Source organism: Sparus aurata, chromosome 13 (assembly GCF_900880675.1).
Source record: "Sparus aurata chromosome 13, fSpaAur1.1, whole genome shotgun sequence".
In the NCBI taxonomy this organism is placed as follows: Eukaryota; Metazoa; Chordata; class Actinopteri; order Spariformes; family Sparidae; genus Sparus; species Sparus aurata.
This window is the reverse complement of record NC_044199.1, coordinates 3,153,422-3,176,845: the sequence shown is the minus strand read 5'-3', so window position 1 is coordinate 3,176,845 and position 23,424 is coordinate 3,153,422. Positions and strand designations below refer to the sequence as shown.

Below are 23,424 nucleotides of genomic sequence, written 5' to 3'. Positions count from 1 at the left end.
TAAAGTCACAACTGAGAGTTTGATAAGTTCATGAGGCCATTTTTCTTTTTTGTGCTTATTTTAAAAACTAGAATAAAAAATCTCCAACTATGCGAATCACACATCAACATTTTGGTATATTTTCCTTTCTGTAATGTTTGATTTCCATTATGAAAATTCAATAACAATTACAGTCACTTATATTATATATTATATTATATTATCCTGTCCATATATCTGAGTCCTGGCAGGATGTTAGAAGAAAAGCGGGACAGGAAATAAACCCCAAATCATTTATCTCAGGGATCGCTTAAGAACATCAAATGGTAAAGAGGAACAGGTTTTTATTAAGGACCCTACTCTTAATTGTTAAAAACAATATTACAGTTCTATGGCAGCAGAGGTCAAAGCCAAAATACAGCTCAATTTTATTTTATTCTTTTATTTTATCGTCATGGATATTAACCAATTCAAACTTAAGAAAACTAAACTGTGTGTCTTTTCCCCCGGGGTCCTTGGTTCTTCTCCACGTACCTATAATCCATTAATTACAAATATAGAGCTGTGTGAAATAATGTGGAGATGTAAATTAAATGTTTTGGTATAGATAGAAAATAAACCCACTCACATAAATCAGTGATCAGTCATCAAAAACCAGCATGCACAGATCCATTACAACCAGTTAAACACGCGAGTCAGGATGGGGTGCTAATGGTTTTATTATTTTGATATTAAAATCAATAAACATAATCAGACTATTGTTGTGGTTACAAGCGGAGCTGTGTACCAACTCCTGGCTGATACAACAGTGAAAGAATGATTTAAAAAATAAGAAAAAAAAGAAAGAAAAAGAGAGAGAGAGAGGCACAATAACACGACAGAGATTCAGGGCAGGTGTCCGCAGGATGTCGAGCAGCCGGAGACAAAAACTGTCAGAAGCTCTGAAACAGAATGAGTTGTTACAGTACAATCCAAGAAAACAAAAGGAAACCTTGTAGATTTCCATGCCTGTGCATAAAACCACCCACTGTGCCTCCGAGAAAAAAAAACACAAAAAAATACAATGTAAAACAAAAAGAAAAAGTTAGATTAAACAAAAGTATAAACCCAGCACGACATTTATTACACAACATAAATATAACAACTGTCAAGATATTGTATTCGAACAGGCATATATGTGAACTACAAATATAGACGTCATTGCTAAAGAGAGGATCAAGTTAGTTTCAGCAGGATACACTTTCTGCAGGTTTTGCTTCTTTATGAAATTATAATTCCCCAAGAGATCTATTGTAGAGCACTTAGCAATGAAGTACAGCCTTTCCTACTGAGACTGGGGGAGAGGAACACACACAGGACTAACTACAGAAAGATCCCATGCTGTTGATCTAATCAAATAAGTTACCATACAAGACCAGAAGCATCGTTACAGTGGCATGTAGCTGTGGAGCTCAGGATGACCGATACCTCCCACATCCTCTACATGTTTGGACTTGTATGGATTTCTTGTCTGTCGCTAAAGAATCTAAAGAAGAAAAAAAAAAATAGAAAAAGAAAAAAGAAAGAGATGCTTTAGGATTTTCTTTTCTTGTTGTTAAATGTCTCTCGCTCCATGTGTTTTGGGAAGTCTGGAGGGAGATGTAAGTCATTGCAGTGTTGGATAATGAGCAGGACGTGCGTCGCTATGAAAAGAGGGGTTTTTGTTTTGTTATCTCGGGTGTCGCTGTTTGCTTTAGTAAGATCAGTCTGCGGAAGAGGAAATCATCCTCCCCTCGTCGTTCATAGCAGGGGAGGGTGAGGGGTCTCTGCCCACCAGCCTATAAGTGACCCCTGGCTAATCTCAGGAGCTCCCTGACGAGACGACTGCGAAACCGAAGCCCTTCTCAAAAAACAAAACAAAAAAACACAACACCTCTGGCGCAGTTTTCCCAGAAAACCGATCAGATTTTTAAAAAAATGTCCAACACAGAAGTAAGAGCGAGCAGGCGAGCTGACTCCTAACTTCAGCTCCGAGGCTGCGGAGCACCTGATGCTCAGTCCAGAGTCCTGACAGGAGAAGAGTTGTGTCAGAGGCGGTTCTGGTTTCGGGGCGTCGCTGCCTCCGCCGGACCGATTCAAACCTCCAGTGACACAACGCTTCCAGGGCTTCACAGACGACAACTCAAGGTCACGATGAAACAGCAGCTCTGAGCGCATCCTGTTCCCTCTGACCGGCTCCGGGTCAGAACATGAAGCAGAGAACGTATGAAGTAATGGGATACTGAGGGATTACTTAGAGAGTACTTAAGGAACCTTTTTCTATCGCCAAGTAAACTGAAGACTGTAGTTTCGCTTCATATTCTGTTATTTCCGGCCAATATTAAATCAGAGATGAGTCCGGCTGATATTTTTAGGAACATTTTATGCAATTCTCTGTATTATGTCTGTTTTTTAATTTCTATTTTTGAATAATAATACGAACTTAATAAGCTTCTATTTCCAGTGTTTTCTCCACTGTTCTATCAGCTCTTTGGTTGTTTTAACTGCGTTCGAAGCTGTTGAGCAGAAACTGAAGGCCGGCTGTTGATATTCTTTACAAGTTTTCTTCGACACTTTTGAAATAAGAAGACGTTTCATCGCCCTGTTAAGCTGTTGGACCCCCAGTGGATTATAATCCTTTATTATTCTTCAATATTTTTGTATTTACAAATATTTTCATTTCCAGGTTGTTAATATCTCTGTCAACACTAATCCCTTGTTCATCTTTCTCTTGGTGAAACTATCGGAGTCTCTGCTGGTCGGCTGTTGCCTCACAGCGACAACAGGACTCCAGGAAGTCACGGCCAGCAAATATTCCCGTCACATTACTCCTGTAAAAGTTGACTTTTCTACACTTTGCTTTTGGTAGAGATTGTTACAGTAAGTGGGAGATCTCGGGCCTTTTGTACATATTACACAAACTCCACCAGGTGAGCTGCAGGACAAGAGCTGCTTCAGTTATTTCTTATTTAGCTGAAAAGAGGATTTACAGAATGTGATTAACTGGGATTATTTAATTCCTCTGTTAAATTAAGGTGTTTTTCAATGGATGCTTTAGTGTAAACATTAATTAATGATTGTCCTCACAACCAACTGTATCTTCAGATTATACACCGATCTTATCTGTGGTACGCGATGAGGTAATATTACAGATACACTATGAGTATATCTAATACAGTATTTAATTCACAAACGCAAGAAAATAATTATTGTATTTTTAGTTTGTCTTGTTTCACTGTGACTTTGACTTCCTGTCTGTGAAGCCTCAGACTCCTGCTAAAGCCTGCTTCAGTGGAAAAGCTATAAATTTCAACAAATTGTCTCCTCACATGTTAATTTTTAGGACAAAACAAATAAATATCAAATAAATTGTTTGAACACTGGGACGAAGGCGGAAAAAAAGTATATAAAATATAATTTAGGAGAAAAAAAAAAATTCAAACGTGCAACATTTGACAGAGTCAGAGCATAAATATCAACCCATAAGATTAATTAAAAAGAATTAAAAAAAAAAAAAAGGTTTGAACATATAATCATCATCATCTTTCTGGATCCTGATGACGAGAGTCTCCCTCTGAACAAAGTCTACCGGGGAGAAGAACAACAGGAAAAAGCTCCACCAGACAACCGCATCTGTCTGTATGATCCTGCTGAGGAAGACTAGTCTACATTCATCAGCAAAGCAGCAGCAGCAGAGTTATACCTCGCTATGTCAGCATACAGCAGTGCAGCAGTCGGAAACACGAGATTGACCAGAGTCGTCAACAGAAGGAATAATATGGCTAATACAGCTTTTTTTTTTTTGTATTTTTTTTTAAACACAGCCATGTTAGCACCCAGCCACGGACAGATTAGCACCACAGTTTACCTCCATGCTCAGTTTGTCGCTTCACTCGCTCACCTGCGACACAGTGCCAACACTGACTTCAAGGAGGGTCTGGCACTTCATAATAGCAAAGTTAAGAAACGGAAAAGTTCTGTTTTATGCTTTTTTGTTGGTTTTTTTCTTTCTCAAAAAGGTCAAGAGAGCAGCAACACGGTGCTCCATGTCGAAACCACAGAAGAAGAAGAAGAAGAAGAAGAAGAATACATTGTAATTGACAAGGTACAAAGCAGGTCCAAGTCTCCCTCTGCCTCAAACACAGTGGAAGTTTGCTCTTCTCTACACGGACACACCAGCGGTGATAGCAGCAGCAGCCAATACACAAAACACAATAATGTGGCGTAGTGGGCAGAGAAAGAGATCAAAACAGAACCAGGTTTCCCAAAACAGCAATTTAGCTTTAGTTATCGGCTCTGCTCTGAATCAGTAACGCTTCAAAAGGGAATATTTCTATCCGTACATGACACACAGCTTGTCGCGGCTGTTAAAGGCTGATTATTATACAAAAAGTCTTGATTTGGGGTTAAAATGAGGTTTCGTTTTTCAAGTTAAGGTTTTGGGAAACCCAGCCCCTTGTTTCTGTCGGGAAACCCCCTCCAGACTGACAGAAGGTGCAGATTTGTGTTCTCGTATATTTGATTAAGGCACCTGGTTCAGCAGGCATCATATTCAAAGTTTTTTTTTTTCCTTGTATTGTAAAAACCAAGTGCAAGGTGAGTAACACTGTTGGTTTTTCTGACTGTCGTAGGAAAAAAAAGGTGAGAAAAAACCGGGGATGTGTGGTAACATTATACTGTATTTGTGTCGTGGACACTCTAAACCAAACTCTAAAATCTCTTTGTGCTCATTCAATAGCAGCAAGTATGAAATCATTCAACTGACAGTGAGCGAACGTTGTGACGGTGGAGGCGTCACGCGATTCTCTCAGTGCGATGCAGGGAGTCGGCATGCACGAACATCATTCCCACTGCATGTTTTGTCACAGAGTACATTTCCGTATGTATCTAATTAACACAGGGAGAAACGTGGGTAGTAAGCACACAGCCTCTGAACGTGAGGTGTTGTCACAAGCAACGAGGGCAGCCCACACGGGCGCAAACAAGACAGGAAAAACACTTGAAATGCCTCGAAAGAAGCTCGAAGCCAGACTCTGAGATCTCCATCACAGCCAGCGTGAGGTGCGTTCACTTCTAGAGACGAGAATATTCAGCAACACTTATTTTACACGTTACATGTAATTTCCTAATAATCTCCTGAGACGGTTCTTGGAAACAAGAACTATTCAACTACTGTTTTTTAAAAGTGCCCGGTGGAGGAGACTTCTGTGTTTGTGCACTTTTATGTTCACTACCTAGTTGATAACTGTTGTTCTGATTTAGAGCTTTTCATTGGAAACAACGTCCTGTTCGTGAAAGATTTGAGACTGAACTAAAAGTTAAATGGTGGCCTGGAAAAACCACAACAAAGAGCTGAAAGACGCTTAAAGTTATGTAGGGAGATGTAAATGTAAGAGGTGCTGGATTAATTACACAGTAGTATCATATGTTTATCATTAACACAATGTCAATATTTTGGTTTTAAATATAACAATTTATGATTCATATCCATACATCAGACGTCCTATAACCAATAACAAAATATTGATCAGTGCAGCTTTAAAGCGAAGCGAACATAATTCAACATACACATGATTTTTTTTACTTTTTATTTTAAGTTTCACTCACAAACAGTGAAATTAATTAACTTAAAGTGTATCAATTACACGCTGTCTTTATTTTCCCTGTTACCAAACTTTAAAGTTATTTCAAGAAACCTTAAAGCGGCTACACGGAACTTTAATATCTGCTGATTCTGGCGCCCCCTGTGGACAAATCCAGCATGAGCACCAGCTCCTCCTGTACAGGTCGTTATCCGGCTAACGTTTGCTTTGGGTTTGGAAGCGACTGAAAGAAAGACGCGACAAATTTTTAATACACTTCTTTTTTTAAACACAGCTTTTAATGGGAGGATAGTGATGATTAATAATTACAACATATGGAATATAACTAAGCATGTTTAAATTAAGTGCTGTACTTAAGAGATTGGAATTGAGGCAGTTTCATAATCAATTTAAAGTTCCTTGTTGTACGTTTAACTGAAATTATTTGGAAATTACAGACATGATAATAAAAATTTAAAAAAGCGTTACCGAATATTTCCTCTTGGGATCGTTGAATATAGACTAAACTTGCTTCATTTTAATTGTGTCATTTTCTCATGATAACATTAAAAGAAAAATGCAGATTGGTAATTAAAATCAGCAAAGCGACACATCAGAATATGTGTGATTATTTCGCACCTCCTCAAACGGAATAAAAATCCCTTTTGACTTTGTGCTGTGGTGTGAAATCCAGGAGTCTGACTTTTACAAAAGAACCAATGTATGCTCAACATTAATGATCCGAACAGTACGACAGAAAATAAAACAGTCTGTTGTTGTTTAGAGCAAAAGTACGTGTGAATCTTCCTCTGATTGGTCCGACAGGGAAGTCTGGTCTGATGACAGTTACTGAAAACAATCACATGGACAGTCGTATTCACGAGCAGGTCTGAATACAGATTCTAATTGTTGAATTATTTCTGGGATAGTGAAAAGTGATCAGCACCATGTGACACGCCCCAGTTGGATCACAGCTGGAAATCAGAATCAAATCCTTTCGTGAGAGGAGAATGTTGTAGGTTGTGTGTGTCTGAATACCGGTTATAAGAAAAGCGGAGAAACTTTGAATTCTTGTGACAAGTCTGTTGGCCTTTTTTTTTTTTTTTTTTTTTTCAGTTTGTGTAAAGAGCATTGCACTATATTGATTGACATTGATAATTCATAACACACATACACACGCACACACACAAAATATTTTGTACAGAGTAAAGAATGGCGACAATAATTGGAATACATAAATATATTTTCTTTTGATTTTATATGTCATCACATATGTCAGATAGAAGAACGATATTACCCTGATTTGCTGAAGAAGAGCTTTATGGATCCACTTAGCTTTTATTGGACAAGAGTAGCACAAAGTTACACACTCTATTAGCTTAATAGTTGACTGTATAGGATCTATGTCATCAGAAATAAAGAGAAGAAGGAATAGTTTTACTGGCGTGGATTTTCACTCACTCCTTGACTGTTAAAATGCCACAGAGTCTCCTGGTTTGAATGTAAAGTTGCACAGCTTGCACCTATCATGTTAAATGTAAAAACCTGTGAGGACTCTTTCTTGAACCAGCCTCGTGATCGACAGCAAAACACACACGCAATCTCTGGTCTTATGTCTTGTCAACCAGTGGCCCTTTAACCGCTGTTGACCCCCTACCAGACCTGGGCCGAAATCCTCGCTGAAAAAAAAAGCCTCAAATACTGTTTTTCAAAAGATACGACTGAGCACGAGTAGTTCAAATATTTGAAGCCGTTTTTGTCAGATGTATTTCGCCACGTCTGCTACTTCAGTCAAGGTTGTTTTGAGCCAATCAGGCTGAATGGTTTTGTCGTTGTTGTTGTCGTTGTTGTTATTGACCGTATGTTGGCAGACAGTGTCATGAACCTCGGGCACTCCCCTTAGCAACTGACACGTCTGCCAAGTTATTACTTTTGTTTGTATGTAAGTGAAAAGTTTCAGAAGGCAATAAGTGTCCGGATTGAGTCTCCATTTGTAATTGGCTTGCCATACAGTACAGTGATAAAGTAACTTCCCCCAAGGCGGCCCGGAAGAACATCTTTCAAACGGGCTCTACCCGCGCCGCCCCAGGCTACACACCTCCGCATTAAGTCACAAGTAGAAATCAGTTTACAAATGATAACAATATAGCTCTCTGGAGAAATGTGTCTACACTGTACATCACCCTGAAGAGGAAGCCAAAGCAGACTGTTTTTCCATAGGAAACCTCTACTGAAGGCAAATGAATCAAGACGCCAAGGGGGTCAGCATCAGGATCAATGTAGGGGCCCTGGAATCAAAACCCTCTATTTTGTTTAAGACCACAAACACACTATCTATCCCCTGATCAGGAAATAGACATATCCGGTCAAGACACTGGACTTCCCGAAGCCAGGGAATGATACGCTCTCGAGCAACGCCTCATATCATTTCACGGCTCCAGAAACATGTAGATGTAACCCTCGCCAGGCCGTACACCTGCTCCTCGCTAGATTATACACCTAGCCAGGTGAGGTACAAGACCTTTCCTAGCAAGTAGTCGTCAAGTACACTTGCAGCATTCACACCAGGCCTTTTAGCAGCAAATGGAAGAAAAAAATGCTTTTCTTTTTGTTTTGTTTTTTTTTTGTTGTTTTTTGTTTTTTTCCTTTTTTGGACAAAGTGCTTTTGTTTTCAAACATATAAGATAGAGTATTCTATACATATATCTAACATTGAGAAGATACATATTAACTTATAGTCTATTTACAAAAAATGAATCACTACTAAGAAAATAGCTATGGACGGTAAGAGGAGAGCAAGTCATTAGGCTACAACTAGACTAAATAAGAATCATGGATACTCATCATTCTAGTTTCAGAAAAAAAGCACCAGTTCTCCCTTTTTAGACGGAACGGAAAACAGTAAAAATATATATATATGTATATATATATATACTGTATGTAGCACTAGCTGTTCTTTAATCACACAAAGACCACAGCTCTGCGTCATCATCATCAGACATCATTCGGTGAAGGAGCACTTTCTGAATTCAACCGAGTGAATTCTGGTTGAATTTTGCATTTCCCGGGAATGGCAGCGTTTCCTGTGCGGGGGCTGCAGGAGGGGCGGGCATGCAGGCATCATGCATGTTTTAAGTTTTCTTTTTAAAGATTGGACTTATTGAATCGTAACTCTGTTTGTTTCCGTGAGCAAAGTCAACAAAGTCATTCTCTGCAGGTGTGACCGGTCAGGAAGGATGGATGCTGAGGACCGAAGGCCAGGCAGGTACAATTCAGCAATGCAACCTCGAAGGCAGCGATGTCAACCCCAGGAAATGCAAAATTCGAGAGGGAATATAGGAGAAAATCTAAGTAACAATGCACAGTGCTGAAACTGGGACTAAAGTTCGATGCTTTGGCTTTCTTTCCGAGACAACATCTCCTCACTACAGACAGCATGTCCTCATTCTCTTTATAGACCATTCAAACTAGACCGCTGCAGCCCCGATTCTCAATCATTTCACTTCAGCCGGCAAAGAGGGGTCAAGTGTAGCTTTACAAACCAAACTATCAGACGGACATCTCCTTCTCTTCACTCCTTTCTGACCAACAAACACTCCCAAACCAACAGGAAAGCTAGCAGGCAGCTAAAGTACAAAAATATAACAAGAACCTTTTTTTTTTTTGGTTTTGTGTTTTTTTTTTTTTTCCTCTAACTTTCTCGATGCAAGGATAGGCTTTAGAAATGTGTCATGCTTAAAAATGAATCAATTGTCATGAAAAGTGGCATTTCACCATCGATAGATATATCATTAATGCTTCTATATACAGTACTTTAAAACACAACTCAGTTAATATTTTGTTGATGAACTAGACCTCGTCTACATACAGAAAATCAAACAAGTGACACAGGAACATAACATTTTGGTTATTGTTGGTGACATTTTGACAAACAGGCAAAAATGTAACATAGCTTATCTACTAGCGCTCTTGGTTTTTGTCCTAGATAGCGCCATTAACACAATTAGCACGTGGCGGGAGGAATCAGTTCAGGAATGAAGTGCTCGCTAGGCAACAAATCTACTGGAGAAGCCCAAAGATGGGGTTAATTTTTAGATTTAAAAAAAAAATAAAATGAATGAATGTTCCTTTTCTGTACAGAATTGGACCCAAGCTAATTTCACAGTTCAATGAAGTTCCCTGACCCTCCCACGTTTCTTACATTCAATACGGCGTCAGGTAAGCTGTGCAAAACCTTACTTTAACTGGCTGGTCGCCATTTCGTTGCATGTGTCTTTGGTACAAAAAACAATCAAAATATAGTGTGCAAATATTTTTTTTGTAACTCTAAACGAAAATATATGTTAACCCTCCCCCGATCCCTAAAGACAAGAGTACCAAAAACCAAAAGTAATCTATTGCAGAGCCCTCCTATATACACAGACTCTGTGGCATCACGCAACGAGAGCTTCCGTTTCATTTTATGTACATTCAGAATATCTTCAGACAACTGAAATACACAACAAACCCCCTCAGGTGCCTCCCTCCTCACATTCACTCACTGTCTCCCTCAGTGTAATGTAGGCCTCTCCTTGGCTGGACCTCAGGGAGTTCTGACCAATCACCTCCTCTCATTCAGTCCCCTGCACACACTCGCACTCACTCAGACTTACAGAAACACACACACATACATACACAAGGCACAATGAATAGAACTCTGATCAAACACTAGTATGAACACACCAAACTGTTAGCCTGGCCGTCTCTACTGTACAAAAAAGGGGGAGCCGGTTTTAACCTGGGAGACGCTTTTATGTACAGTTTCCTCGAGGAGATGGATCACTGTTAATGTCATCTTCATCACCGCCACCACCATCATCTTCCTCACAATCTGCTCCCGCACTGGCAAAATGTCCATTCCACACTGTCCAGTTATAACCAGCACAAGGCCAAAAAGCACCAAACTACATGCGCTTCCTCTCCACATGGTCAACTACCGCCTCCTGTTTAAGTCAGCGTCTTCAAAAATAGACGCTTAGCTTCCTCCTGCGACTCGGCAGGATGTCTGTCGCTCATGTTGACAGTCTCATTTGAACTTTCAGCTTCTACTACTTTAATTTTGCTAAAAGTCAACATCGATATTTTATCAACAGAAGACCTGATTGGCAAACGGGGGGGTGGCACGAACATATTTAAGCCTTCAAAACAAAATATTTCCTGCCACCCCGAAAAAACTTCACTGAGTGGGCCAATTTAACATCCTGGAGTTAATTTGTGTTGCCATGTGAGGTTAACCTCGTCTTGAAAATGTTAACTGGATCTTTTTTGTGAACCTTTGATGGTGTCTGACGTGTAACAGTTCCTCCTCTGTCGTCACAACCTCAAACAAATTGTGTCAAAGTATTCCAGTGGTTACACTCGTGTGACTGTCAGAACCGACCCTACACAATGCTATGTTAAACACATCTAATAATCACCAGTGGATTTAGAACGTGCTATTCGCTAAACACCGAGCCATCCCTTGCTTTTTGAGGCGCTTTTTTCCCAACAGACGCTCACGATGGGTTGGGAGACAGTGACGCACTGTGTCTGCGCAGGGCGTGCAGAGACAGTAAAGCTAGGGTGGTCGCCATACGGGTGCATGGCGACAACAAGCACACATACATACACACAGGGAGTGGTATGTGTGTTTGTGTGACTAACAATGTGTGTGTACTCTGGGTTGGAGGGGCATGCAGAGGGGAGCATAGTTACAATGGGACAGCACGGTGGGAATATTTAGTCCACTCCTCTCAGTGGACCGCGCTTCTGTCTAGATTTTGGAGGTGGGGACTCGCAGGCCGACCAGTCCGCCGGTGGGATCCCCGCGTCCTGTGTTGTCCAAGATCTTGTTGACGAAGTCCGAAGTCTGCCCAGCAACAGGTGATGCCACTGCCCGCACAAAGACACACAGAGATGCAGACAGTCAGAGATGTTGGACGTTAAATACAAAAAAACAGCTTATTTAAACTGGCAACAGACAAGATTTCTGCTTCATCGTGTCGTGATGCTGCACGATGACACATCAGCGTTTACGTTGGTGCCTCACTGTCACTAACGACTCCGTCTGATACCGTAATCACACAGTCACCTGGTAAATGTTGATCCATCTTAATTACAGACTAAATGATTAAATAGACACATGTTTGCTCTGTGTTGTTATTTTCATCAGTGACATTTTCACTTGATTATTTAATCTTCAGATAAACACGGCGGCTTGAGATCCTTGAAATACTCGTAAACTGCCTCCATATTTTTTTCTGATTTGTTTCAGAGTTGATCTCGTCTGGCTCGACGTTAACGGAGCAATTTGCTGTCTTAATACTTCACTAACTTCTTTCCTGTCTGACTTGCTTTATTAACTCATGTATTATGATTTACTAGTTGTTGTTGTTTTAGTTTTTTTACCATTTCAATAGTTACATTTAGTTTGGTTCAAGTTTTACTGAATGATATTTTAAGTGAAATCACATCTAAATCTAAGGGTACGTTTTTTAGTAATGATTGGATTTTTCCTCTAAAAATCAGATTACTCAGTTCACATCACATTTCAGTTACTAGTATCACCTGTAATTCGTCATAATTGCGGAGGACATGTGTAATAAATGAACCATTGAACAGCATTCGACTAAAGTGCAGCGTGATCGGCTGTGTTGACATTTTTTTAGAAGATGACAGAGAATGTCAGGAGCAACCAGCGCTCGCTAAATTCAGCCGTCTGTCAGGCGAGAGCGTCGGACATCGTCAACAACGTGCAACACTGAAAAGCAAAACTGAACAACAACAAACAACAAATTTCCAACATTAACGCAGCTGACAAAATATCCGGGATATTAAGTGAGTATATACAAGTAAAGTCCCGTTCATATCGTACTTAAGATGTCATTCGAAAGTTTCCCGCATGATAAAATGAATTGGCGATAAAGTCCATGTGTCTGAGAATGTTTTTATCATCTTTAACATAACAAAGTCTATTTTTGGTTACCTGTCAGCTGCAAATTGTTCTCACCAAGTGTCTCCTGGATGAGATGCTCCAGAGTGTCAGTCATGTTGGTCGGACGGGGAGAAGAGTCCTCCACTCGGGCCACGATCTCCTCCTTGATGGCGTTGATCACAAACAGCAGTCGGTCTGATGGAGGACAGCCGACAAACGAGCATTCAGCACACAAACACAACACTCCGTCTATTACTCATCAACTATCAGAGGGTCAACTTTTAATTTAACAAGGCTTAAAAATAGGTGCAGCTGCATAAATTACAATAATCACAATCACTGCAGAGGGTCGTTGAGTTTAAAAACATGTGGTGTCAACGTACCGTACTCTGTGCTGAGTCCCCAGAGCTTCACCTTGTTTGCTTCATACTGGGCCTTCTTTTTTAGACGGCACGCTCTATAAAACACGACAGGTGAGCGGAGTTTACTCATGGAGGCACCGGGAGACATGACACACTGCTCCCAAATCAGCGTCTCGACTACAATATCGTGGAGGTGAGCAAGATGTGTACAGATGTGCGTCCGTAATGCGTGAATAATTTACCTGGATGCCAGCTTGTTCTTCTCCTTGCGGGACCGCGGCCGTGCAGTCAGCGGCAGCTCGCTCACGGGGGTCAAGTCGCTGATCACCTTGTTCAGTTTGCGGAGCTCGGTGCCGATCTGCAGCAGCTTGCGTGGATTCGGGGTCAGATCCTCCACGTCGGTGCGGCGAGATTTCTTCAGCATATACTTTCCTACACGAGGAGAGAAGAAAAGAAGCCGTTAGAGATGATTACTGCATCAGAATGACAAACATTTAAATTAAATTATTTAAATAGGTGTCTTGTGGTTTATCAAGTTAAAAATAACTGATTTATATCAAATAACGTTTATTTGAAACGTTTGTTTGTATCTAAACTTTTCTTCCGTCTTCCTCCAGCATCCATTTAAATGACTTCATCTAATGTTCGATTTGCACTGTTTCCCTGTTTACTCAATATCTTTCAGAGCAATTTGACATTTTCTCATTCTTCTCATTGCCGCAAGCAGCAAACACATTTTCGACAGTTATTTTTCATGCAGCCACAGTTGATGACGCCTGCAGTGGATCTACAACAGCTCCTGGTTCAGTAACAAAGAAATCGTCCCTCTGTGTTGAATCTCAACACTTTTAAGTTATGATTGAATTTTCAAACAGCAGAAGCTTCAAGTGTTTTTTCTTTGTGAAATGATCAATATGCATCATGAGTCATCCTCTACATCCTCACGCAACATTCATCTCAGGCGACAGAATTAAATAAATACGGACGTGAATGCGAGAGAAATCTGCCGCCTTTTATGTGAGAAATGAGACGTGCTCCTTTCATCCAATTAATACTTTCAATGCCATCACTCGAGCTGCAGTATCACTGCAACACGCTGTGCACAGCTGCTGTTGTGGAAAATTCAAACCGTCACAGTCCTGCTGAATGTCTTGAGCTGCATTTATATGTTTTCTGCCAAAAATATAATAATCCAATAGATTATTTCATTTTGTTTCACACAAAGTCGCTCCTTTGAAGATTTTTGTAAAGAACGGTCATTACATCACGACGTCTGTTTGTGCTCCGGTGTTCAGTTCATATATGTGTGTGTGTGTGTGTTTGTGTGTGTGTTTGTGCATATGTATACCATGGAGAGGCCCGTTCTTCTGGTACAGGTTGCTAGGCAGCGTGTGTCTGTCCCACTCAGACGGCTTAAGCATACGTTCCTGTTTGGAGGGGGTGAGCTGCTCGCTGTACTCCCAGAAGTAGCGGCGCTTGCCTCTCTTCCGGCTGGAGACTCCTGCTGTCAGGCCTTTAATGTCCTCCATCAGCTCCATGTCGCAGCCTGGTGGAGGCGGGAGGAGAACAGGGAGGAAATCAGAGCGGCAGAACAGAAACACGAAAAAGGAGAAATGGACGCAGGACGTTATTGCTTAAAGCTGCTATGAGGAACTTTAATTTGCTGTTGTTTGTGGCGACAGTGAATGAAAATGAACTTTGTTCTAGTGCTGAACTACGAGACTGCAGAGCTGCTTCAGCCTCAGAACTCCTCCATAAAAATAGTTTTAATTTAATTACTTCTTCAGCTCAGAGAAGTCGGATAATAACTTTGTAATCCTCTCGCCTTCAGTGCCTGTCACATTGAGAGGTATCAGTATTGAATTTACCTTATAACCAGGTAAAAGGTAATTGTAGAACGTTATAAATAGACTGGTGACAATAGAAGGAAGACGCCGGGATGCTACCTGGCTCGGAGAAGGCGTCGCTCATGTCGTCATCCTTGTCTGCTTCGTAGTCTTCATCCTCCTCCTCGTCCTCTTCCTCCTCGTTCTCCGACAGCTCGTGCTCGCTGCCAAAACCCTCATCGTGATCTTCGTCATCGAGCTCCAGCCCGTCGCCTTCATCCTCTTCCGCCTCTTCCTCATCCTCCTCCTCTTCCTCATCCTCATCCAGCAGGGAGTGGGCTCTGCTGGCCAGTCTGCTGCGGGTCAGGAACAGAGAGTAGTTGTGTTCCTCTTCCTTGCTCTTCTCTGTACCCTCGACAACGCCGCCGCTAGCCCCCGCCACGCTATCCCCGCTGCCCATCGTGGCAGAGGTGCTGCCCTCCAGGGCCTGACTCGCCTCGATGAGATGAGGCACTGCGGCGGACCAGCCTACAGGAATCTCTCTCCTCCCCAGCCCCTCTGACCTCCTTTCAAAGCTCATCAGGCTGCTGGAGCCGCTGGCCGCTGCAGCAGGAAGTCCCACCAAGGCAGCGCTCGCCGAAGTGGAGGCCTTCTCGTCTTGGGGCTGGGAGAGAGGTAGAGGGGGATCAGACCTCTCGAAATCCGTCTGGGGGGGCTTGTCAGGAAGAGTTTTATGCACGGCACTCACACGGACTTTGGCCTTTCGCACAAAGTCAGAGCAATGAGAAGTCGGGGCCGCCATCTTGGCTCCTCGGCCATGGGGCTTGGTTTGAGATTGGCCGTAGTCCTGGGTGAGACTGAGGAGGTTCTGGGTCTTGGCCATGGTCTCAGTGCTGGAGGGGACGGGCCTGGTGGCTTTTTGGGAGCCTTCTGGAAAGTCTGGGAGAAGGCTGCGGGAGGGACGGGAGGAAGATGTGGAGCTCATGGAGGGCCGCACAGAACCGGGGCCCAATCCTTGTCCAGGGATCAGGGGTCTCTTACTGTGACAGGGAAGCTGGGACGGCTGAGGCTGAGGCTGGGGGGTGGACAGGGTCAGGTCAGCTGGGGGGTAGAGAGCCTCACACACAGGCTGCGAATCCTCGCTGTTCAGCTGAGCAAGTGTCGGGGTTCGACCAATCACTTCCTCGTCCTGGTAGGGACTAGAGAAGTCATCCAAGCCAAGGAAGTCCACCTCTTTGGTTCCCCAGATGTCACAGCTGGCCAGCCGTGTGTATCTGCAGAGCACAGAGAAAATCTTTATTGTATATAACCTTTAAAATGTTACCAACAAATGTTACTTTCCCTGTTTTATATACTTGAATGAACACAACACAGACTAGATGAAGCTCAGTACAGTCGTACGTTTCACATCTCGTTGTTACAGTTTTGACAAATGAACACCGTCACTGCTTTAATCTTTTTATGAAGAAAACTGCTGTTTGGTAAATCACAGTTACGACAGCTTCTACTGACCCAGAAACACTCCACAGCTACAAAACAGATATGTGGGACTAAGCTGGACAGTCTGGGTCGTAAAAGAATGACTCACTCATTATCCAAAAGATGCAGCACTTTCCTCTGCCCCACTGAAACATGACCTCAATCAACCCTCTTAACGGCAGATACGCTCAACCCAGCACTCCTCCGCCTCCGTTTTAATAGCCTTTGGACTTTAGAAACTGTTGTCTGCCCTCAGCTGACATCAGAGGACAGCGTGCACAAACTATTTTGGCAGCAGAGCATCAGGATAGCTGCAGGACAGACGGAGCATCACCTGAGTTCTCAGGAGACTGCGGCAGCCAGCTGCTTTGTTGTTTACCGACCTCTTTAACCACACCCTGCCTTGGAGCAAAACCAATACCTGCTACGCATCATCTGTGTGTGTTCGACCAGGATGACCTGCCTCCATGAATTACCCATCAGTGATGGTAAACTCTCCGGCTATAAAAACCTTTAGGCACCTGTCCGATCTCATAATGCTCACAGACTGACTTCACTTCTGTCATTCATACAGTAGAAATTAAGCAAACGTGATTCAGGAAATCACTGAACTCAACCTCCTCTGAGCCAGAACCCTCTTAAATGACTTAAATCCAGCTGGTCCCCCGAAAACAATCATCCACAACAATTCAGATGATCGCGGAGTCAAACACGCGGATTTAAGATGTCATTTTATTCAAAACTATTTACAGTTTCAGATCCATGTTTATGTTTGAGTAAGAAAACATTTACAGAAGAAGTTTTGTTATAAACACAAGAATAAACCTCAGATAAGCAATTGACACCAAATGTTTTTTTTAGATTACAATTAGATTAGATTGTTGTAAATTGTTACTCTGGTTAATTGCTTAAATGAGCCGACGGTGTGAAGTTGGGTGATTTATGCAAACAGGCACAGCTCGTGTTGACAGTGACATTTGCACTCAGCCTTGCGACTGTCTGCTTGTCAAACGCCCTCAGCCGAGTGAAAGTCTTTTACAAACCGCGGTAGCAGTGACTCAAACAGATGAAATTAAATCTAACCAGCAGAAGCAGAGAAAGTCACAACCTGTACCTTCTGTCTGCACTGTGTCTCATACAAACCGACTTCTCTGAGCAACTAAACTGAAGATATTCAGCAAACCAATCTGGAAGAAAAGTGTCAGGCTGTTTTTACACAATCAGGGTTTTCCTTCATGACGAGTACGAATACTGATACAAAAGTCGACCACCAGCTGCTTGTTTCAGCCGCATATTCAGCTCAACCCTCATATAAACTAGGACAGCAAACACTCCTGATTAACAAGCTGATGTCTTGTAGAAAACCAAGTTCACTCAGAAGAAGCGCAACTGTCTTGATTTTGATTTTAAAGGAAAATGCTGCTGTTATTCTACGTTTTTACTAACTGTTACTTCCTGTAGTTACTGCACCATCCATGTATACGTAAAACTGTAAAGCCACATTCAACTTCAGGAAGTTTACGGGGAGCTAGAGGGCCGTTTGAATTCATCAGTATGTTATTGCGTCTTATTTACTTACTGCTGTTTTTAACTTGATCTAAAATAAGCTCCAGTACAAACATAAATAATCCAGTACCTGGTGAGGTCTTCCCAGTAGGAGTCCCACTGTTCGAACGCTGAGCTGCTGTAGACCGTCTCGCACTCGCCCAGACCCATGAGCTGATCCACGCAGCCCTCCACCTCCTTCCCTCCGTCCCCGACCCCCACCACGCTGTCCCCACAGGGGCTCTGTCGGTGGGTCATGTCTCTGTCCTGCACAGCGGAGAAAAAAACATGGATTCTGGGTTAGAAAGGGTGTTTTAAAATTCCAGTCAGTTTAGTTTCTGTTTTCATTTTACCACCGCAACATCGTCTGTGACTGTGGAGTCATATAGCGAGTGTGAGTTCTCAGTAAGAACGTTTTTTTGACACTGGAAATCTTTTCATAATGTACATTTAGTCAAGGTGTTTATAGAAGTCCTATTTGTTGATCTAAGAGGATGCTTTGTGATCCAACACAACACAATCGTCTGATTAACGTGTTACTGTGGCGCTCGAAATGGAGAGCGCGGCTCTGAATCACTATTGTTTAGTCTACGGCGGACAGTAAATTGAGGGAGACACCTGTAGCTGACAGCATGAGCAGTGACAGGTGAGCTGCGAGCCGGGCAAGTGTCACACGGCTGATAAACAATTAGACGCGGTCGCTCTGTTTAAAATGCCACGCTGGCGGCTGAGCTAACCTCTGTTTTACAATGAGATACAAACAGAAGAAACAAACAAAACACTGGAAGTGAAAGCGGCGCTGTGTTTTCTTCAGAGAAAATGTCTAACCAACATGTCGGAGGAAGTTCAAGGGACTTTCCATTTACTTCAGCGGTGAAGAAGGTCTGCCGTCATCCCTGCAGACATTCTGACTTCACTCTGTTCAGGTGACAACTTCTGTGTTTGGATTCAAACCTGATGACTTTCCTGTTTGTGTTTGATCTCAATGCTGTCAAATTTGCGTGAAACATCTGGCTGTAATACTCGTTTTGTAGTCCTTTAATTATTTGAATTTTAAAAAGCATTAGACACAAAACATCACTGTGCCACTTACTGGATTCTCTCTGGTGTTTGTTGGGAGCTTGTGTGCTGTGTAACCTAATATTGTTTTTCGATACGGGTGGGGAAACTCTCGCAGAGCAGAGCTGTGAGCAACTGTGACCACTCGAGCTACTCAAGCTGGCGCGGGTGCGGGTGTTTTTCCACTGCACAGCATGGCAAGGTTAAAGAAGCAGTTTGCCTCGATGACACGTTGGAGGTGCGTTCGTCTGACGTCTCCCTGCGGCTGTTTCTTCCTGAACTACAACAAACTGAAGTAACAGCTCAGAATATGTCCATGTTTAATGCAGAATAGTAACACGTGCGAATCTCAGCCAACTCTCTGATATACTACTTGCTTTTCCTGCAGGTGCTTCACAATAAAAACCACTGCTGGTTTGCAAGTAGAGAGCTTTTAGTGTGAAGTGGCAGCAGCAGGAAGTTCACACAACTCCAACACAAGCCATCAGCAAACGTTAAAATCAATAAGGCTGATATCTGACAGCAAAAGCATTGCCAGAGTGTCTGTGTGTGTTTGCGTGTCGTTGGCACACTGCCCTATATATCTCACATTGGTCTGCGCACACACAGCAAGATGCTTCCAGGGAATCAGTTTGTGCCGCAGATTAAGATTTGTTCTTTTTGACGTTACTGGGCTAGAATCAAAACAAAAACTGACCTGAAATCTGTTAAAGCTCGGCACAGAGGACAGACAGAGTGACTGTCATCAATCGATAACAATCGGTGTTTGAATGTGAGCTACACGGAAGTATGAAAAGCATTTTTATATTTTACACTGAAATGTTATCAGAGGAATCCCCGAAATCAATAACAGCAGTTTAAAAATAGTCGACATGCCAATCAAATCATGTTTCCACCACAACAAATGATGCAGAAATTATTGTGTGCTTGGGACGATGATCACATGTGGTGCATGAGGAAACTGGTGATCTTTAAACTTGGATCCTTCATTCAGATGCAGCTCAGTGACGGCGCAGCGTGAGCAGCTGTAGCTGATCTGAAAAGAAGCCAGGCTCAAAGGACAGTTAGCGGTCTGAAGCTCATCTGTAGCAGCGCCTCAGTGAGATGAGTCTGTTACGAAACGCACCATCGTATAAATACAGGTGTGGATGATAGTAACGGTCGTACACTCTTATATCAGAACTCTTTGGTCTCTGATTGTGTGTGTGTGTGTGTGTGTGTGTGTGTGTGTGTGTGTGTGTACAGCCACTCACCAGTTCGTACATGAAATCTGGGTCAGAGCTGGTGGCGAGCAGCTCAGTGCTGGTCAGGGCCTGGTCAGCAAACGAGTAGTTCTGAAAGGCGTCCCCAAAGGGAGGCTCCATCCCACTGACGCTGGGCTGCAACACGACAGAACACGAGGTGAACAAACAAAACATCATCACCATCATCATCATCATCATCATCATCACCAACAACAGAATATTATGTTTAATTGACAATAGTGCAGTTTTTTTAAATTCTGTAAGTTGTGTCAGTTTTCTAAATCTGCCTTTTACAAGATGAGCAGAACATCCTGACGACGGTGCTTTTCACGCTGATGACTCAGCAGCCGAGCTGCAGACACACAACATTATTTCTTCATCTTTGACATACAGAGATAAACACAAGAGACGGCAGGAACGTGGCCATGCTATCACAGTCAACAAATGTTAGCAGCGGACGACTCGTTAGCCTCATAGAGCTTCTAGTTGTGGTTTGTACAAACACAACAAATACTAAAAGTGTGTTCAAAATATCCAATATCGATGAAACACCTGATTGTAATTTAAAAAAAATGTAAACACATAACATAAATACGCAATCTTGATTCAGATCTTGAATATTAATTGTGGCAGAGACACATTAATAATTTGACCTCATCAGCGCTCTCTGGTGGACGATGTTTATACAGGTTATGCTTGGAGACGAGAGATATTGCAGTCATATAGAGTAATATTTGTCTCCACACAATCCAGCAGGATGCAACGCGTGTTCTCTACAATGTCTTAAAGCGAGGATGGCAACAGGTCTTAGATCATCTCCTCCTGAGGTCGAGTGTCCACACACTCAACACTCAGCTAAAACATATTTTTTAGAAGGATCCAGAGTTCATCACTAACTCACTCCCTGTTCGCGGCCCATCTGCCCCCAGCAGCTGTTTGGATGCAGCGTGTGATGACGTCACACTGAACCGGGGTCACACAGCTGAACTGTGATTTACATCTTTGGTACTGTACGTCGGCTTCTGGTTACTGAAAAGCTCCTTCAACAAAATTATGATTTTTCATACTATTTCAGACATCAGACCCTGTCCACACTGTCCAGGCTCGTTTGGAGGACTCCCGTCCACCTGTGTGGCGCTCACAGTCCAGTTCCCTCCCTCTTACCTGAGGCATCGCCAAGCACAGCTTAGAGGTCCAGCGGGGGGAACCTCTGGGCCTCCTGTCCGGTCCCAGTGGTGGTGGTGTGAGGTTGTCCGATCAGCAAAATAAATAACTGGTAAACAGGACGATCGGCGGGTGCTGGTGGATGCAGCCTTCAAGGCTGGAGGGGGGAGGGGAGGGGACGGGTCAGTAACTGGGATCGACCTGGTCTGGTCTGTTGCGGTCTGATGTGGTGCTCTGTATGCTTCAGGTCTGTGGTAAAAAACAGAGCAGAAGTATTAGAATCCAAAGCGAAAAACAAAGAAATCACCACACTGTGACATGCGAGGACATTTTAAAGTTTAGAGTTTCTTTCTCTCACATCAAACTGCAAGAGGACGAACTGAACTGTGTGATACGAGCAAAGCAGCACGAGTGGGAACCAAACTCCAAATGAAGAAAAGAAAGATAAAAGAAAAGAAAGATAAAAGAAAAGAAAGATAAAAGCACATAAAAAGAAAAAAAATGACAATAAGAACTTTAACTAGTGCTGAATCCAACAGCAAATTAACAGGAAATTATTTGGCAACAATTTTGATAATTGCTTAATTGTATTTTATTTTCGTTATTCTTTAGTATATAAAATGAATCACTGGTTCAACTGATACAATCATGTTTCTTTGCACATAACTAATTTGTTGCTTATTAACAAAACCAGCAGTTACAGAGCAAAATTATCCTTTAATTGGCATCATGTTTCTAACCAACTAATGAATGTAAGTAAATCATTCACTCTTTACTCTGCAAACAGCTCTTAATGGAAAAATCTGTCTCTTTACCTGCAAAACCTTCATCGTCGTTAACAAGCTAGTCGCTAAATGTCTGTCTGCTGTTCGGTGCTGAGCAGGAAGCGAGCAGAGGAGCTGGGGACTGAACCTACAACATGCTTTCATGGCACCAGAAGTGTCCTGTCATTTGATATTTACTTTTGACACCTCAGGAGTTAATTCTCCTCAGGGTCAGTGAGCCAATAAGCATGCAGCTCGCTTGTTGTGCCAAGAACTAAAAGTGCTGTCTCAAGTCTTGCAGGAGTAAACACAGGTCACACCCAGAGACGGGGCTCACCACACTTTTTACTGTAATGAGTCATTTTATCTTTTGTTGATGTATAAAAATTGGCATTGAAAATAAAAAGTTTAGTTCAGGAGCTGATATTGAAATCAGAGTATTAGCTGTAGGAGCTAGCAAGCTAACAACAGTATAAGTTGAACTTGAACCGTCAATATTTATCATCAATGTCCTTCCGTTCACTGGCGGCCATGCGCTGTCCCTCTGCTGCTTGTTTTATCTCACCATGCAGCTGCATGAAGCGATCAATATATCACACCCTCTCTTCACCGGACAGCTCCCTCTTCACTGTACAGGAAAGGGGATTTCGGTTGCTGGGTTGCTTGTCGACTCCAGATGCTAACTGGTCACTCCAGTGTGAATTAAAAAACCTCAATTAAGTAGAATTCCTCTTAAAGCTTTTAAAAATACCCTTTTCTCCGTACACCAGTCCTATTCAAGCGTAGCAACAGCCAGGCCTTTGTTTGTCAAAAAAATAGTTCCTGTGTCTTTAAAGGAAGACAGCATGGGAAACTCTGAACCAGTGCTTCTAAAACTGTTGCCTGCAGTCTGTTTACTGATAACTGCTGGGTGGGAGGCTCCGCCGGCTGTCTGCATCTCTAGAGCTGGACCTAAAGTCAACACACAACTGGGCCGTGCTAGTCTATCGTAATCTCATCTTTCCTCTCATGTCCCTCTAATTCACTTCTGCTTTTCCTACATATGTTCTCATGTCGTTCGGCCTGTTCCATGAAACAAGATTAATGAGTAAGCCGGCTATCTTTGGGCCAGAAAAAGTTTTCAGATATCTCACAGCTGACTCAGTGTGCTACTGTGTGCGGCACGGCTAGCCTGCTTCACGTTCACGCTACTTGTTTCTTTCCGTCATCGAGTTAGTGGAGCTGTGTCCAACCGTTTCTGTAACTAAGACAAAAACCCGGCATTCAACAAGGTTTTGACTTCCTCCTTCCTTTCTGGACAAAACTTCAGTTTAACTTTTAAACTGTGTAACACAATGATTGTCTTTCATGAGAGAGAATGTGCACCATTATTCCTATATTTCAACAATAGCCAGCTTTATCATACGTCCTGTGAGTGAATGGATTCATTCAGAACAGCTTTTATACACAG

General features: G+C 42.5%; 1 protein-coding gene across 4 annotated transcripts in view; it reads right to left on the bottom strand.

The window, feature by feature from the left end:
• Positions 1–680: 680 nt before the first annotated feature.
• The window catches only part of crebrf (creb3 regulatory factor), a 30,221-nt gene continuing 7,477 nt past the window's right edge, over positions 681–23,424 (bottom strand). For 3 of the 4 annotated variants that reach the window (XM_030437718.1, XM_030437720.1, XM_030437719.1), the window contains exons 2-10: positions 21,211–21,459; positions 20,056–20,181; positions 17,835–18,010; positions 14,840–15,993; positions 14,242–14,439; positions 13,136–13,325; positions 12,915–12,988; positions 12,583–12,726; positions 681–11,489 (exon numbers count right to left, since the gene is read on the bottom strand). In XM_030437718.1, the coding sequence (XP_030293578.1) occupies positions 11,371–11,489; positions 12,583–12,726; positions 12,915–12,988; positions 13,136–13,325; positions 14,242–14,439; positions 14,840–15,993; positions 17,835–18,010; positions 20,056–20,181; positions 21,211–21,219 (2,190 nt within the window). In that variant the 5' untranslated portion in view covers positions 21,220–21,459 and the 3' untranslated portion in view covers positions 681–11,370. The remainder of the gene's footprint in view (positions 11,490–12,582; positions 12,727–12,914; positions 12,989–13,135; positions 13,326–14,241; positions 14,440–14,839; positions 15,994–17,834; positions 18,011–20,055; positions 20,182–21,210; positions 21,460–23,424) is intronic. The other variant, XM_030437721.1, reaches the window with a different exon arrangement.